Source organism: Gopherus flavomarginatus, chromosome 20 (assembly GCF_025201925.1).
Source record: "Gopherus flavomarginatus isolate rGopFla2 chromosome 20, rGopFla2.mat.asm, whole genome shotgun sequence".
Classification (NCBI taxonomy): Eukaryota; Metazoa; Chordata; order Testudines; family Testudinidae; genus Gopherus; species Gopherus flavomarginatus.
Window position 1 is genome coordinate 19,821,789 of NC_066636.1, and position 18,083 is coordinate 19,839,871.

Genomic DNA, 18,083 nt, shown 5'->3' on the forward strand with positions numbered 1-18,083 from the left:
ATGTGGTGATCTGAGGCAAACTGTCTTTCAAGGGGCTGTATCCTGCCTTCCTGACTCCCCTGTGGAGTTTCCACTGGATGCAGCATTGTCTTTCACAGCCCCCTGAGAGGTAGGGCAGTGTCATTCTCCCCATTGTATAGATGGGGGAACTGAGGCATGAAGGAATTAAATAACATGCCTAGAGTCACCGTGGCACCATGTACCCAGGACTCCTTAGCTAATGTAACTCTGGTTTTCTCATTAGCAAAGAGACTTTTTGGAGGCCCACTAAGCTCTTGAACTCATTTATATCATGTGGCTGGGGGTTCCAAAGGAAAATTTTGGATTTTGTTAAAAAAAATTCCTTTGATCGGTTTCCAGCAGGGTTGCCTTTTGGTTGCACTGAGCAGCTCCTTGGTCTTATCAGAAAAGGTCAATTGAAGCATGTGATCTACTTTCTCTGTCCCACTCCTTGTTCTGCAGGCCTTTATCAGGGATATGTAAATCTAAAGAGGCACTGGGCTTTTTTCAGACCTGCTGTCTTTTCGAAGAGATGTGAAAAACCCTGGACATGTGGCATCCTAGATCCCGGGGGTCATTGTAGTCACTAGGGCACTTTTCACAAGAGCTAGTGCATCCTAGCCAAACTGTAATTCAAGGGGTTTACATTCTGCCTTCCTATATTCCCCCTGGAGTTTCGAATGGTGACAGTATTCGTTTCACTTCCTGCCCGAAACTGCTGCATGGCGTTAAACAGCTCACATATTCCTCTGAGAGGGGCCTGCATTTCAGTGCTGGGGGAACATCTGGGACCCAAAGCACCAGATGAATATGAGGCTTAGTCTTCTGTTCTAAAGATATACTGTAGTCTCGTTATGTATATAAGGTAACTTAAATCATTCAGGGAGGCAGTGTGCCCTATGGGACAGGGCGCTAAACTGGGACTCAGGGCTCCTGGGTTTTATTCCTGGCTCTGCCACTGGACTGCTGGGTGACTGTGGGCAAGTCATTGCCCCTCTCCGTGCCTCAGTTTCCCTATCTGATGCTATCACAGATTCCAAGGCCATTGTGATAATCTCATCTGATCTCATGTATAACACACACCACAGAACTTCCCCAAAATAATTCCTAGAGCAGATCTTTTATATCAACCTCTTTGGTAAGCCACTTTGAAATCTACTAATGGAAAGTGCCAGATGAGAGTTATGGACTATTATTATTCATGTATTTTTTTCTGGTTATCCTCTGCTAGCAGGTAGGTGGGTAGCTCAATGCATAGGGCCCTACCAAATTCACAGTCCATTTTGGTCAATTTCATGGTCATAGGATTTAAAAAATCATAAATTTCATTATTTCAGATATTTAAATCTGAAATGTCATGGTGTTGTAACTCTGATCCAACTCTGACGGCAGCAGAGCAGAAGTAAGGATGGCATGGGATGGTACTGCCACCCTTACTTCTGCACTGCTGCTGCCTTCAGAGATGGGCGCCCGGCCAGCAGCCGCCACTCTCCGGCTCCCCAGCCCTGAAGGCAGCACAGAAGTGAGGGTGGTAATACTGCGACCCCACGCATGCATCCGACAAAGTGGGTGTTCACCCACGAAAGCTCATGCTCCAAAAAGTCTGTTAGTCTATAAGGTGCCACAGGACTCTTTGCTGCTTTTACAGAACTAGACTAACACAGCTACCCCTCTGATACAATAACCCTGTGACATCTCCCTCCCGCAACCCTCTTTTTGGACCCCCAATTTGAAAAACGCTGGTCTCCCCTGTGAAATCTGTATAGTATAGGGTAAAAGTACACAAAAACCAGATTTCATGGTTCATGACACGTTTTTCACAATTGTGAATTTGATAGGGCCCTACAGATGCATAGTGCATTCACACGTCAGACAACTGAGCATCAAACTTACAGGTTGGATTAATGGCACAGCTGCTGTAAGGATAACATCGCTCTTCATTAGGTCATTTCATCACTGTATTGTTTACACTGGCTACCTCTCTGTCCACCTAATTGGATCTGCTTGGCAAAGGAAAAGAAAATCCTTAGCTACTTAAGCTGTTTTCCAAAGCTAAAAGGAGAAGCAGGGAAGCCTCTCGCCTTGGTACCAGTGAATTCTATTCTCAGCTCTGTGTGGCAGGGGCCGTCTTCTTGTTCTGTGTTTGTACAAGTCCCAGCAACAGGGTCCTGGCCTATGGCTGGGACTCCCAGTGGCTATTATAATAAAATCACCATCATCTCAATGCATTGAGTTTTAGCTTTAAGAACCAGGTACTCCAATCAAGGACCAGGCCCACTCTAATAAGAGTCCTGGTATCTCATCAAGCACTTTCCATCAGCAGATCTCACAGCACTTTACAAAGGAAAGCTAATATTATTCTTCCCACGAGACAGATGCGGAAACTGACACACAGAAAGGTGAAGTGATGTGTATGAGGTGACAGAGCATTTACAGCCCAGATGTCAGACCTGTGACGGGTGTGGTAAGATGTTGATAGATGTTTGGCTGCATGTGTGTGTTCCCTCTGTGTGCTGCCCCAGCCCTGCGCAGACAACTGGCATGGCAGACCTCGAGTGAACCAGCCAATGACCACAAGATCCGTTAAGGGACAAAGGCAGCCAGCCAGGTTTATTGTCAACAAAGCACGGTACTAGTATCCCACGGACTGGACCATTAATACATGTATGCCTGTAACAATGGACCAGCTTAGTGAACGGCAGGACTTTCCATTCCTCCCTAAGGCCAGGCAAAGATACTCCCTCCAAGATACATCTTTATACCCCAATACAAACAAGTTCATACTGCCCCTTTGACACAACAAGTTACTGCCCCCTGATGTTGCTAGTTATCATCCATCATCTTGTACATACTGTCCTGGTTTGATTAAAACATCTCGATTACATCCTGACATCCTGACCTTATCTTTGAGGAGGGGTCAGTGTGTTCCTGTTATCCTTGGGGAATGTTTTTGTACCATCCTTGATATCGGGATGTTCTGGTACCACTTGATATCGGGATGTGTTTACATGAGCGCTCTGTGCTTAGCACTTCTTAGCAATGTGTATTTCTGCAATATCTGCCCTGTTCTTGCCAGATTCTGTGAGCAGGTCGTGCCTCATGCCAGGCCTCTGATACAAGGGCTTATGTCTCTTTCTACTACAGCGAGCAGCTAGAGGAGACAAACAGAGTGGGGGATGAGAATGAGACAACAAAATGAACATAGTGTAGGCTTGGCTCATTGCTTGCCTGACCAATACCCTCTTAATGCTGATGGAAGCCGCCCTTGTAGACTCCTGTTCATTTTGGGCCACGTTCTGCCTGATTAGATTATTCTTATTAGGTATTAGTTGTGTTGTGGTCATGCCTAGGAGCCCCAGCCATTAGCCAGGACACCTCTGAGCTCGGAGTTGTACAAACACAGAGCACAAAGACCGTCCCTGCCCCAAAGAGCTGCCAGTCGAAGGGAAACCTGTGCAAATCCATTGGCTTCAGGGAAGTGGCATGGATGGCAGTGGATCTTAGTGTGATGAAACATGCTTGATAGATAGCACTGGAGGCCTAAGGCCTCAACAGACCAAATACAATAGCAGGGCAAGCATCCTCCCCAACTTGCCTTGGTTACGTGTCTCACCCTGCCCGGGAGAGAACCTCCTCTAAGGGCTTGTCTACATCAGAAAGTTGCAGCGCTGGTGAGGGAGTTACAGCGCTGCAACTTAGGAGGTGTACACATCTGCAGGGCACCACCAGCGCTGCAACTCCCTGTTTGCAGCGCTGGCCGTACTCCCGTTTTGTCTCGGGTGTAGAGGATCCAGCGCTGGTGATCCAGCGCTGGTAATCAAGTATAGACACTTACCAGCGCTTTTCTTGACCTCCGTGGAATAAGCAGGTATCCCAGCATACCTGAGGAAGCCTCTGGTAATCAAGCTGGTCTCCTTCCCCGGCTTGCTCTCGCGTTCCCCGAACCCCGAGCAAGCAGGTCTCCTTCCCTGAGGTTTGCTGGGTGGTTCCGGGAACGCGAGAGCAAACCGCGGCGAAGCTGGTCTCCTTCCCCGGTTTGCTCTCGCGTTCCCCGAACCCCGAGCAAGCAGGTCTCCTTCCCTGCGGTTTGCAGGGTGGTTCGGGGAACGCGAGAGCAAACCGCGGCGAAGCTGGTCTCCTTCCCCGGTTTTCTCTCTCGTTCCCCGAACCCCGAGCAAGCAGGTCTCCTTCCCTGAGGTTTGCTGGGTGGTTCCGGGAACGCGAGAGCAAACCGCGGCGAAGCTGGTCTCCTTCCCCGGTTTGCTCTCTCGTTCCCCGAACCCCCGAACAAGCAGGTCTCCTTCCCTGCGGTTTGCAGGGTGGTTCGGGGAACGCGAGAGCAAACCGCGGCGAAGCTGGTCTCCTTTCCCGGTTTGCTCTCTCGTTCCTCGAACCCCCGAGGAAGCAGGTCTCCTTCCCTGCGGTTTGCAGGGTGGTTCGGGGAACGCGAGAGCAAACCGGGAAAGGAGACCAGCTTCGCCGTGGTTTGCTCTCGCGTTCCCCGAACAAGCAGGTCTCCTTCCCTGCGGTTTGCAGGGTGGTTCGGGGAACGCGAGAGCAAACCGCGGCGAAGCTGGTCTCCTTTCCCGGTTTGCTCTCACGTTCCCCCAACCCCCCTTGAAGCCGCCCAACAGCGCTGCAGTGTGGCCACATCTAACACCACTTGCAGCGCTGGTTGCTGTAAGTGTGGCCACTCTGCAGCGCTGGCCCTATACAGCTGTACTAATACAGCTGTAACAACCAGCGCTGCAAAATTTTAGATGTAGACATGGCCTAAGAGGGAGGGGGAAATTCAATCTCCATTTGCATCCTTGCCTGGAAAGAGTCAGGCTGATTCTCATGGTGGTATTACCCCTAGGACCCGGGCTGAGACCCAATCAAACTCATTTCACATAAGCCAATACACAGGCAAAGATTTCAGCAACTGAATGGGGCAAAATTTAAAGACAAAATGCTAAAGGAGAAAGGCTGCATATCCCATTCCCAATCCTCAGGAACAGCATTCCTTGCTTTACAGCATTTCAAGGAGCCAGATCAGATTAGATAGAGAGATTAGACCATGGGTGTTTATCTGGATTACACTATTAGAGTAGTACAAAGAATATAGATTAGAATTATGCTAATCATAAATCATCAGGTTTTTACCTTCTATTTTGTTTCTTGCAAAAGAATTAAGTGGCTAGTGACTTTGGTTGTCCAACATGAGGCACTTTAAATCCATTAGCAATTATGACAGTTTCCAACAGCTAAGGATCTGACCCCTGCATGGGGGCTCAGCACTCTCTGCAGATCAGGCCCCTATAAGTGGGTTTCAGATTAGGCCCCCCAGAAAAGAGGTCCCCAAAATCACTACTCACTTTTGAAAATCTGAGCCACAAACTCTTTCAACTGAGAAAAAAAATTGAACAAGCCTAATGAACATTATGAGTTTGGGGTTTACTCCGGAGAGGCAGAGCCAACCAGAGCTGCGATTAACTGGGTTGGGTCATCCTGAGAAAAGCAAAAATCAAGAGCATTATTCCACTCCTCGCTGTTCTCCTTATAGATCACTGGAGCTGATGGAGAATTTACACTTTATTCCTTGGTAGGAATAGCCGCGGTATTTCATTAAGCCTCTTCGGCTGCATCCTTCCTAGGTCCTCTAGGCAGCCTGAAATATTCTTCCAAAGAAATGTGTGTTGTTTGACTATCTGAAAAGACATAGGGTCAGGTTCTCTGCTGGGGCCATTGGAGGTCCATCCAAATCAGTGGAACTGCTCCAGTTTACACAAGAAGAGAATTGGGCATATCCCATATAACCCTCTTCATCTGGACCTCTCAGGGAGCACTGGGAATCTGGAGAAACTGAGAGTTGGCCTGAATAGTGGGCCTAGCTGATTGTGCCAAAAATACCCTACTGAATGGAACAGTGCAAAGTAGAGAGAGACACACTGGCTCAGAAGAGGCTATATGCATGGAGCCCCAGCTTTAAGGCGATAGATAGCCGGCCTTGTGAACTATTTGGCATTCAGGCGATTGTGCTGGCTGCAGAGTAGCCTCTTTACAAAAGACTGGGAGGTTCTCAGGCAAAGGCGGTGGCCGCTCTAAGGGACAGAACCAAACTGCAGGCAACTGGGACACTCAGTTCCCTGGGATTTGATAACTCGGGCTTTGCTGAGGGTGATTGTTTCAGGTGATTCATTTCAAAGGAGAGTGTATTTGTCAGTGTTCCCTTCTCTGAAATGTGGCTGAGGACTCATGGACGTGATACATTTCCACCCACTTGCCCCCTTTTTTGTGTCAGTCTGACTTTCCCGCATGGGGCAGAGGTGGCCGGCTGGTACCTTTGAAATACCTAAGTGGATGGTTCCCTCTTTGGCCTTGCAGTTTGCTCACTGAATCCACCATCCGGCTCATTTTGCTTCTCTGCTTATTTCTCTCGCTACATCTCGAGGCAGCAGGGAGGTGGGAGGGATCAGCTGCTGAGTCCTGTTGTGATCTGAGGCTTTGGGCACCTTTTGAAAACAATGTCACAAGTGTGAAAAGTGCGTCACTGCGAAGGGACCAGATTTCTCAGTGCCACCACGTCCCCTTCGCACCACTCTGGCAGCACAAAGCCACCTTCAAATGGACTAAATCACAGCTCCACTCAGCTTATGTCCCCTTTCCACTGCCAGAGACTTGGTATAAACTAGAACCAGGCCCGAGGTATTTATAGTGATACAAATTCAAGCTGGGATTTTCAAAGCAGCCAGCTCCCCAATATCCCATCCCTGCATATGAAGGATGGGAGCAAGCCTCCCTCCCTTCTGCCCCCAGAAATCAGTGGGAGTGCTTCCGGGGGCATCGAGCTGGAGCTGGAGCAACGGGCCAAGTAACCAGCAGAAAACCAAATATTGACTTGCTGCTCATTAAGTGAGCCTCCTCCATTCTGTGCGCTGACTGAGGCCGGGGTCCTGTGGGAAAATCAGTCAGTGATCATGGAACTAAAGACAGTGATCATGTAATTGAGGACTATGTTATAAAAAGGAGCCAGATTAAGCCAACCACCACAGTTTGACAATTGCTGCTGTGTATTATAGTTATTCATGCCACTGTCTACTCTAGTGATACACTGTGCTGCATTCTCCGTAAAGATTGGCTGAATCTGGATTGCAGTGTGCTAAGCTACAGGGGTGCCCTGATATTGAGTTGTTTGTTCAACTCATCAGCAAGACAGGGGCCATTTGCAAACCATGAATCCAATCCCATGTTGGACTTTTAACCTCCCCAGAAGGGTGGCTGAATCCAGGGTTTTGGTTTGGGCCTGTTGTGCACTTGTGTTCTCTGGAACTTTGTAGGCGTTAATCCGTGCCAGAAGCAAGACATTTGAGATGCGCTTTCTCCATCGCCCGTGACAGGTGGCAAACTTGACAGCGATGGGGAGAGCACTTGCGTGCATGAAAGGAATTATGGGTCAGTGAAGTCCCATGGGCCTAAATGAGCCGACATCTGGAATTAGGAGTAATTTGTTGGCTGGAGTGTGACAGCAGGGGAGGTCTCTTTGCCCATCGCAAGTGAACAGGGCAGCGATCAGCTGGATCCCTTGAAAGAGACGGTGTTTCAGAAGACACTGGCAGTACATGAAACCTCTACGGTGCACAGACTATTTAACCCACAGTTGGGTTTTATTCATATACTGCCTTGTTCGTGTATGGATAGATAGTTACATGGTTTCCATGACAATCTTTGCTCAAACTCCATTACAAAGCCCCATGACTGCTTGTAGGGCCCAATAATGCTCCTGCTGACAATCAGTGGAAGCTGGGCGCCTAACTCACATAGGCTCCTTTGAAAATCCCATCCTATAATGGGGGCAGGCTCAGACTAGATGAAGCCTGGAGTCCTGGGAGCCTGGCCAGGACTCAGGCCCTGTTGTATGCAAGAGGTCAAACCCTTTCCCCAGCCCTCAACCCAATCTATCCACCTGGGAGGTCGGGAATCCCCCTGGGAAGGAATGTACGGGCTGATCCACAGCCATTGCTCCACTCCAGGTGTCCCCTCTTCCATAAAGGCCTTCCAGTGGATGTAAATTAGTTATACCCACATTAAGGGCCCTTTGCACTGGAAGGGTGGCCCAGTGGTTATGGAACTAGCCTAGACCCTAGGATCAAGTTCCTACTCTAGCACATACTTCCTCTGGGCAAGTCACTCCCTCACTCTGTGCCTCGGTGTCTCCATCTGTACCATGGGGATAATAGCACCGCCCTGCCTCACAGAGGGATGTGAGGATAAATACATTAAAGTCTGTGATAATGGGGGTCAGATAGGTACATAGGTAAGATAGATGCTGCATAGAGGGACCATAGTATAAATGAGAATCAGGCCCTGAAAATGCATTCTCTTCTGAAGGGGTTGCATAAACATACTATGGGTTGAAGCAGCCGATGAGCTAGGCTAGCAGTCCATGTCCACCAGTAATTGTGTGGGTTCCAGGCTGCTGTAGCCTGTGCTTTGATGGTGTTTTCCTGATCACCTCTTCATGATGGATGAGGCTGAGCAACAGGGGATGTGGCTTCTTTGCCGTATCAGAAACCTGGGACCGGCTCCTGAATCAGCTGTCGTTGCGTGCTGTAATAATACAGCCAGGTTAAAAATAGAAAGTGCTAATCTTGATCCTCCAGAACTTTTGTTGTGCCATCTTCCGAAAGGCACTGAGAGCTAATGTGATTGCATATGCTAATCTAGAGACACACGCCCACTCGAATGCAGATGCTCCGGCTCGTGCATGCACGCACACACACACAAAGGGACACAAGCACGTGCACAAAGATGGTGCGCCCCTTGCTGATGCTGGTGTGACTCAGGAGCAGTCTGGCTTGGTGTGGTCAGCAAGGGGACACTGGTGTAAAAATGATACGGAAGGTGGAGTGTGCCTGAAGTTTAGCTCAGCAGATCATGTGCAGTGTTTTGTCACCATTTGGAGTTGATTTTTGAGGCAGGGAAACAAGACCAAAGTCACGTTTTTCAGCACCGAACTAGATATATTTTTTCCTCCAGCCTATGTCCGCTGCCTGGTCCAATGCACAAGTGGCAGGGAGGGTGTCAGCCAGGGCAGGGATATGAACAGTTGTGAGAGTCCAAGGGAGAACTGTAGCTGTTTCTGACATGTTTGTATGCCGATAATGGCCACCGTTGTGTGTGTGTAACCCGCTGCCTGGCACAGAGCTCTCTGCAAACCCACCCCGCAAGCCAAGGAGTGGGATCTTATTCGTCTCACAAAATGGGGCGAAAGGTTTGGTTCTCTTGGACGGGGCAGGGGGTTCTTGGGACTTATGGTCCAGGAGGGGGCCCTGATTTTGGAGGCCCAGTTTAAGACTCCCGAGGAGCCTGATTTTCAGAGCTGAGCAGCTGCCTCTGCTGGTGACTTCTGTTGGTGTTGTAGAAACCCTGCCCAGGCTGTCTCAGATGGGGATCTCACTGCTGCTAAAAGAAGTAAAGGGGAGGGATAGCTCAGTGGTTTGAGCATTGGCCTGCTAAACCCAGGGTTGTGAGTTCACTCCTTGAGGGGGCCATTTAAAGATCTGGGGCAAAAATCTGCCTGGGGGTTGGTCCTGCTTTGAGTAGGGGATGGACTAGATACCTCCTGAGGTCCCTTCCAAGCCTGATATTCTATGAAATACTGAGGAGGCCCATACCCATCATCACATTAGGAAACACTGGCCATGAGCACTAAGCCCATGGGGCGGGGGGGGCATTAACAGCTTCCTTACAGCACGTGTTGCAATTTACATTGTGTGTGTGGCTTTTAAAAATTGTAACAGTGCCTGGCACTGAGGCTGTGATTTTCAGGGGCCTAAGGAAGTTGAGCACTTTGCCTCCCAATCCCCCAGGAATCAAAGAGGAGATTTTCATAAGGGTCTAAATAGAGGCACACAAGGCAGATTGACTTTGAAAATCCCAAACTAGGGCAGAAATCAAAGGAGCAGGTTTTCAAAGTTGCAAAGGACAGTTAGATAGAATTTGACCTTCAGTGGGAATCAGGTGCCTGTGATAGTTATATGACCCCACATCACTGTAGTACCTGAGCAGCACCTCGCAATCTTTAATATACTGATCCTCACAACCCCCAACTCTCGAATGCCATTATACAGAGGGGAAACTGAGGCAGAGAAAGTGACTTGTCTAGGGTCACACAAGAAGCCAGCAGCAAATCACAGATTTGAACTCAGGTCTCTTAACTGCCAGGCTAGCCTTCTAACCACATCTTTCCTCTCAAAGGGTAGGTGGGCACCTAACTCCAAAGTGTGCCACTGGAAAGCACCCTCAAAAATAAATGAGTTACTGCTCTGACATCAGTACTGGGTGGACTACAGACAGTGCTCTAGCATCAGGCATGGGGCTCTGTAGATATGCAGTGCAGCTCCAACAATAGAAAACAATTATAAGCACACACAGAGCGTTACACCACACATGCTATAAATGTATAAACCCTGAGTGATTCCAGCAAAGCCATCCCACCAGTAGCCAGTCTGGAGCGGAAGACCTTTGTCGGCTGCGGCCCACCACTGACAGTTGCTACATTTTGCTTCGTAGGTCAAAGATGAAAAAAACATCCAGGAAGTGTTTGACCTGAGTGATTATGAGAAATGTGAAGAGCTCAGGAAGTCCAAAAGCAGAAGCAAAAAGAACCACAGCAAGTTCATGCTAGCACACTCCAAACAGCCTGGAAACACGGTACGGCTTCCTAGGCAGCTGGTGCTCACCTTCACCAAGAGATCAGGCTGTATTGACTATGGCAGCATGAGTCAACAGCCCAATTCCCTCCTTTGTGTTTCTCCAAGATCTAGTGTCCCCCCTGCCCCAACTCCCAAATTATCGGGCTGGGCACAGGGATCCCTGGGAGGAATTCTCTGGCCTACACCGTGCAGAGGGTCAGCCTAGATCATCACAATGGTCCCCTCTGGCTTTAAGACCGATGAACCTCCACCTGTTGGAGGCAGTAGACTCTGCAGTGACGAATGATGCCATTGACTTGTAATGGCAGCAGAATCAGGCCTCTGGCCTCTCTAATTAAATAAGCCAATCATTTAACTCCAGATCTTTGAAGTGGGATGTTGTGAAGGTCAAGACTATAACAGGGTTCAAAAAAGAACTTGAATAAATACATGGAAGATAGGTCCAGCCAGGATGGGCAAGGATAGTGTCTGTAGCCTCTGTTTGCCAGAAGCTGGGAATGAGTGACAGGGGATGCATCACTTGATGATCGCCTGTTCTGTTCATTCCCTCTGAAGTACCTATCACTGGCCACTGTCAGAAGACAGGATACTGGGCTAGATGAACCTTTGGTCTGACCCAGTATGGCCGCTCTTATGTAGTCTAAATAAGGGACAGGGAAAGCATTTGGGATTGTCTCAACGTGGACCAGAACCTTCACCAATAACTGAACCATTTAGCGAGACTGGAAACGTTTCAGCTGTTAGTGGCAGTCGTGGGTTGGCTGGTTGGGTGTGCTTCTTCCTGAGAAATAAAACAGGCCCCCAGTCTGGTTCTCTGCTACCATAAATCGTGGGCTGGGTAGAGCTGCGCTGGCTTGTGTTAGTGGAGAATCTGGGATTTGTGCATATTCCCACACCCTTTTCTTGGTGGCTTCACAGTGGCCGGGGACTGAGCCGACGGCCAGGCGCTGCACACAGCACTGACATGAATTCCCTCTCTCCTAGGCACCCAATCTGATCTTCCTGGCCGTCAGTCCGGAAGAGAAAGAGTCCTGGATCAACGCCCTCAACTCCGCCATCACCAGAGCCAAAAACCGCATCTTAGATGAGGTGAGAAGTTCTCTCGGGGCTGGGCCCCAGTTCTGTTGTCCCAGCCTTAATCTTCAGTGAAGCCTTTGGCTTTAGCTCTCCTGCCTAAGGTACCTCTGAACAGCAGCCAGTCTCCCAGCCTGGGTCGGCAGAGTGCTAAAAATAGCTGTGTAGAGCTTGTGGCTCGGGCTGTGAAGTCTGAGGTGGGGAGTGGGCTTCAGAACACGAGCCACGACTTAACAGCACAGTCGGCACAACTATTTTTAGCACAGTAGCATGAGCCCTGTGATCCTGACTCTGTCAGCCCGGGAGGCTGGCTGCTGCGAGCTGTCGCTGGCTGTGTAGACGAACCTGTTGTGGGAAAGGCCCCCCGCATTTCCGACCCCAGCACAAGCACGTCCCTCTTTCTCAGCCTCGAAACCAATAGTGCAGAGCTGCTGGGCTTTGGCTAACGGCAATCGGCGTGTGAGGGGATCGGCGTTCTCAACGCTGGCTCTGGTGGACGCTCCGTGACTATCTAGCTCATAATAAGCCAGCAGTGATTGCATGCCGTGCTGCATGACTTCCATAGGCCTCAAGCAACTCCTAGGTTATCTCCAGGGGCTGTCTATCCTGGGAGAACAGCCTCCTGAGGCAGAGCCCCATAAATCACCCAGGGGGTCACCTGGGCAACAGATGAAATGTGAGGCCCATCTTGCCCTCACTAAAGTGCACAGGAATCCACCCTATTGTCTGTCTTGTCTGTTTAGACTGTGAGCTCCTCAGGGCAGGGATTGGCTCTAGATAAGTGTCTGTGCAGGGCCTAGCTAATAGCCAAGGATGAATTTGGGCCTTGTATTTTTAACTCCCCGGAGAGTAGCGTTCCCCGCCCCATCCCTCCCACCTCCCCATTTAAGGTCCCTTCCTATGGTAAGTGTGATGCAATGGGGTGAAGATGAGAATGAGGCCCTGAGCAAGGCCTTGCTTGCACCTAGAATTTGCACCAGGTTAACTCAGGCTGGTTTTTAAGCCAGTGAAAAGCCATGTGTGGATGCATGTCAGAGACTGAGGCGAGGATGGGTCAGGCCTAGAGGTTGGAGTGGGGCAGTCAGGCCCAGGGGTCAGAGCTGGAATCAGGAGTCAAGAGCAGGGTGGGAACAAGGTAAGAGTAGGGCTGGGAGCTGGGCTGGAGCAGGCTACGGCCCATGAAGTCTGTCACCTCTCCAGCACAGGACGATTCCAAGCCATGAAGCTACCTTGGGCATACTGAGCTGCTCTTTCTCCCCTGAGGCTTATATACCTGTCTTGAGAGTCACCTGACCAGCTCCCTGCTTGGGGATTGGCTGGAGCCTAACACAGGAATGACTCATCCCCTTGTGGAGTTCTGGGATGACTCATCACCTCACAGTGCACTTCTATCATTTTAAAGCTGTCTGTCTCCGTTCAGCTTGCGCTTGTAGGCGTGGTATGCGCACAGGTAACCGGACAGACCAATCCAGCTGTTCAACAGCGCGCTGTGCAATAGCAGCAAGAGGACGAACTGTAGTGGCATAGGCCAGCGTGGGGATATGATCTCACTCCATCCTGTTAGAATACGGTCACTTCCAAAGTGGTTGAATTATTGTGAACTAAAGTGTAGGATGAACCAAAACAAGGCTGTTCGTGTGAGGATACAAGGGAGTTTCTGCTGGAAAAAGCAAAGATATATTGGTCCAACTTTCCCATGCAAACAAGGCCTACATTTATCAACCCAAGCAAAACTGACGGCAACCAGGTTTAAATTGATAGGAGTGTCCACACGCAAAGTGGCATCTGTTTAACAACATCAGCATAAAATTGCACCTTTATCTAAACTGGTACAAGCAGCTCTCAGTCTGGGAAAGCAGTGCTCTTGCATATGACTTGCCATGGCAGATATGGAGTCTGCAATTCAAAGGAGGGCCTCAACACTGTTTAATAGCCTAGCAGGTGGTTTTACACTAGCCTCTCCCTCATCCAGAACTCAGGTGTGATGCCCTGTGATCAACCCAGCCCATCATTCAAATAGGGACTTCCCTATTGTGAATTGTTTTACACAGAAGCTGGTCAGATACTACGGTGATGGGTGGCAGTATAAAAACCTCAGATAGATGGTTAGAGTCTCCTAATTCTCTTGCCTTTGGCTCCACCAAAAGCTCTACCAGTTAGCTCTCTGCAGATCCTTTCAAGAGCAGACAGCACATCCCATGAATCTTTGCCAGTGTCTGGAAGGTTTGGATGAGTTACCGGCAGTGGAATTCTTTTGCCTGACCCAAATAATTGATTCCAGTTCAAGGCAAGTTTTGATTCAAATGGTGTTCGGTGAACGTTAGAGCTCTTGGGTGTCGCTGGTGCATTTCATAATGCAAAGCTGGGGGGTTTATTAGCTAGCATATTTGCCAGAGGTGACCTGCAAATTGTATGTTTGACTGTCAGATTTGCAGTTTGCAATTCAAACAACCTGCCGGCCGAGAGTTCCACCCTGACGAAATGAGCAAATTTTTCTGTACAGTTTTTCCAATGTTGCCATCAGCTCGTGGACAGATCACAGATGGAAAGACAAAACTGGTTAAATAAATTATGCACCAGGAATTATCGACCCAGCTCCAGTTGCAGAGGCAGGCTTGCGGTTTGCATTTCTCAGGCACTGGGATGCTTGATGACCTTTACTGTCCTTGCAGGTGACTGTTGAGGAGGACAGCTACCTCGCCCATCCGACCCGTGACAGAGCGAAAATCCAGCACTCCAGACGGCCTCCGACACGGGGACACTTGATGGCTGTGGTATGTAGGCTAAACCCTGGGCACAAGTTCAGATAGATCATCTCCGACGTTAGCGATCCCTTATATATTTATTTATTTTGAATGGATGGAAGAAGATACAGAGTCTTTTATCTCTGGGTTGAAATGCAATCCGGATTGGTGAGGACTGATGGCTGTTTCCTGGCCTGTGTGAACTGAAAAGGCATGTCTTATTCTAGTTTCTATTACAGAAGTGCCTTACAGGTGGGAAACTGAGGCACGGGGTGGCTTGAAAGACTTGCCCAAGGTCACAGGAGGAGGCTGTGTCTGAGCTGGGAACTGGACCCATGTGTCCTGCGCCTCAGCCACTAGTCTACCCCCGCCCCCCACACCATTCCTCCTGGTGCCTGTTTACACGCTGGCAGGGATGGGCTAGATGGGCTCATTAGAAATCCACAGAGAGGCTGATTAGTGCCATTGTTGCTATGATGCTCAAAGTAATGGGTGGGCGACCTCTGCGTCCATCTGTTCACAGCTCCCGCCTTTCTCTCCACGGTCTGCAGGCATCTACCTCAACGTCAGATGGCATGCTGACACTGGACCTCATCCAAGAGGAAGACACCTCTCCCGAGGACCATGGGACCTGTGAAGAGAGCTTCCGGGTAGACCTGGATAAATCCGTGGCGCACCTCACTGCCAGCCGGCGCCGGTCGGATTCGGAGAACGTCAAGTCCTTGGAGAAAGGCCGGTCAGTGAGCCTGCCGAGACGGGAGGCGATCTCGTGGGACAAAACTGGGAAACGCAACGACGCCTTCGAGAAAGGGACCATGTACACCCCGCAGGTCCCCAAAAAGCTCTCGCACTCAGAAAAGAACAAATGTGCCTCCATGGAAGAGATTTTGTCTCGCCGGGACTCTTCTGCGCACCGGGCAGTGCTGAGGAAGGGGCTGGAGGCTCAGTTTGCGTCGGGTGAGCCAGAGCAGCTGGCCCGGATACAGGAACTGGTTGCACTGAAACTGGAAAAAACTCAGGAACTGCTGGCGGAGGTGAAGGGCTATGGGGAAGGGAAGCGAAAGACAAAAGATTTTGACGCAGCTGCCACCACCACCTCTTCCTCTTCCAAGTCGGACTCTGAGAGCATCTTGCAGGAGACAGAGAGGTTGCTGGGCGAGGCCTCCTCAACCTGGAGCCAGGCCAAGAAGGTGTTACAGGAGATTAAAGAGCTGAGGGACCTGTACAAACAGTTAGAATTGCAACCGTCAGACCCTAAACCCAAACAGATCTCACAGTCTCAGTACAGGAAGAGCATGATGTGAAGGCATGCTTCAGGGTGGGGTGGTGGTGACTTCTTTTTATTATTATTTACAGTGTTTGAAACAGTACAACGTACCTGTTCTCATCAAAACTTGCTCCTCAAGCTTCATCCCTTCCCCTCCCCAGATCTCCCCCTCACCCCTCCTCCCCAGATGAAACAGAAGGTGTTCCAATAAATCAGTTTGGATTCCTACTTTTTTTCCAAGTATCCTTTCTCTGCGTTCTTGGGCTGCTCGTGTCATGCTTGCAGCATGGAAGATCACCAAGACCTGGAAAGCTCCCAGCACACTTGTGGAGACATACGCACAGCAGCACGGGTAGATATTCTTCCTCTATAGAAGCCCTGGGTTTGCTGCTCTGAACCCAGAGCTGTGGTTCTGTGTCCTGCGTTACAGCTCTTTGATCAAGAGCATTGGCAACTTGGTTTATGTTTTTCCTCCTCTTTAAAAAAAGAGTCAGCACGTGGAGGTCCGCGTTATCCAAAAACTGTTTGGAAGATGTTTGCCAGTGACATCCAAGCCAGGGTTGGAATTCCACTGTCAGAACGAGGAGATTCCCAGCCTGGAATGCAGTCTGACATGTCGTGAGAGGCATCGGACGCTCCTTCCTGGATTGCAGTTAACAGGGCTCTTCCCTGGCGTTGTTCCTGCACTGATCCCAAACTCTCTTTTGCAAACTCCTGTGGCAGGCAGCTGTTAATACATGTGGTACATATACAGCCTTCCGTACGGAGGCAACAGGTATGCAATCTGTGTTAAAACTAACCCTGTCTGTCAGCCGACAGCCGATACTTCAGAGACACCCCCTGGCCTGGTGCAATGAGATTTAGCAACCACAATGTCTTCCTTCTTGTGCAGATGATCAAAGCCTGTAGTCCAACGGGCAGTCATTATTTGTTTTTTGTTGTTCTTTCCTTCATTTAGGCTGGAGTGAAATGGAAAGTCAGGGTTTGGCACTGAGGGCAACAGAAAAGCTGAGAATTGCCGTTGGTTTAATGGGACTGATTCTGCTCTCACTCACACTCCGTTTACACAATCGAGCCTCACACAATTGTCTCTTAGCTGACATTGACGTGAGGTCAGTGTCAGGCCCACTAAAACTCAAACGGATTCCAGATTACAGCTCAGATATCCTCGCCTCGCCGATGTCTAGCACTTTTCTAAATAGGTGGCTCAGCTTTCATGCATTTAGGCAGCAGGACAAGAGGGAAATAGGCAAAGATTTCTCTCAGGGCTTAAAGTACACTGGCAAATTAACATCAGTTGTTTTTTCCAAGAAATCTAATTTCCTTGCCTATGTTGCAAAGAGCCCCTGAGAATATTAAAAACAACTGAGTTTTAAATGACTAATTTCCTTTTCACTGTTTACATTTTGTATCTCTCACATATTTGAAATGAGATGAGTTATGTTGACGTCTGCGTCTGGTCAGTTTCACTCATATTGCCAGTTAAGGCTGTGATGTTTGGGTTGCAAATGCTGCAAGGAAATGTTGATCTGTGTTTTTTAAAAGCTCCTACCAGCTGGAATTAAATAACATTGGTGGCAATATTTCTACTGGCCTGAGCTTCTTTAACAGCTGGTTGTTTGCAAAGCTTAAATTTGGGGCTCAATTTCATCTGACAATGTCCCTTTAAGTTATTCATATCTATTTTCAAAACCTGTCCTTCAAATGGCAGATGAATCTCTGGCTCATTTCCGTTCTTATCACAAAGTCACACAGTCATGCTGTCATGATAGAAGTGGGGAGATTTAGCTTTTACAGAATTTACAAGAAGTATCCTTTTTTTGATTTATGTTTTTTAAACATGTTGGACCACTCAACGGGTGCATTTTTACAGTCAGTGGAATCAAATTTCATCCCTCAAATAACTAACAAACAAACAAAAAAAAAACCAGACACCTAAGCCATTCTGACAGTGCCCTGTCGGTTTGGAAGCAGATTTGTCCTGCAATGAAAACTCACATGTCACATAGTAGTTAGAGCTGGGCAATATTTTGCAACGGATTCTAAGCTTGGGACCAGGTTTTGCCGAGCTTCATCAACCTTCCCGCTAACCTAGGGTGGACTTCTGGGCAAATGGGGGCGGGCAGAGTTATGATTTGTGGACAAAACCATTCCGTATGGTTTTGACCCCCGAATTGGGCAGCTGTGGGTTTGGTTCAACCCAAAACTCCTATGATACAAACCCGGTGAAGTGAATTCAGAAAAGAAACTATCACACCAGTGCCCCTAAAAACCAAAACAGGCAAGTTTCATACAGCTCTA

The 18,083-nt window shown here is 49.0% G+C and overlaps 1 protein-coding gene and 1 long non-coding RNA gene across 5 annotated transcripts in view; one reads left to right on the forward strand and one right to left on the reverse strand.

Annotated features, from left to right (window-relative positions):
- Positions 1–18,077, forward strand: part of PLEKHO1 (pleckstrin homology domain containing O1) — a 28,135-nt gene extending 10,058 nt beyond the window's left edge. For all 4 annotated transcript variants that reach the window (XM_050930694.1, XM_050930695.1, XM_050930696.1 and 1 more), the window contains exons 3-6: positions 10,555–10,695; positions 11,682–11,786; positions 14,444–14,545; positions 15,067–18,077. In XM_050930694.1, coding sequence (XP_050786651.1) covers positions 10,555–10,695; positions 11,682–11,786; positions 14,444–14,545; positions 15,067–15,819 — 1,101 coding nt within the window. In that variant the 3' untranslated portion in view covers positions 15,820–18,077. The remainder of the gene's footprint in view (positions 1–10,554; positions 10,696–11,681; positions 11,787–14,443; positions 14,546–15,066) is intronic.
- The window catches only part of LOC127038205 (uncharacterized), a 246,081-nt gene that overhangs the window by 10,830 nt on the left and 217,168 nt on the right, over positions 1–18,083 (reverse strand). The window lies entirely within an intron of this gene.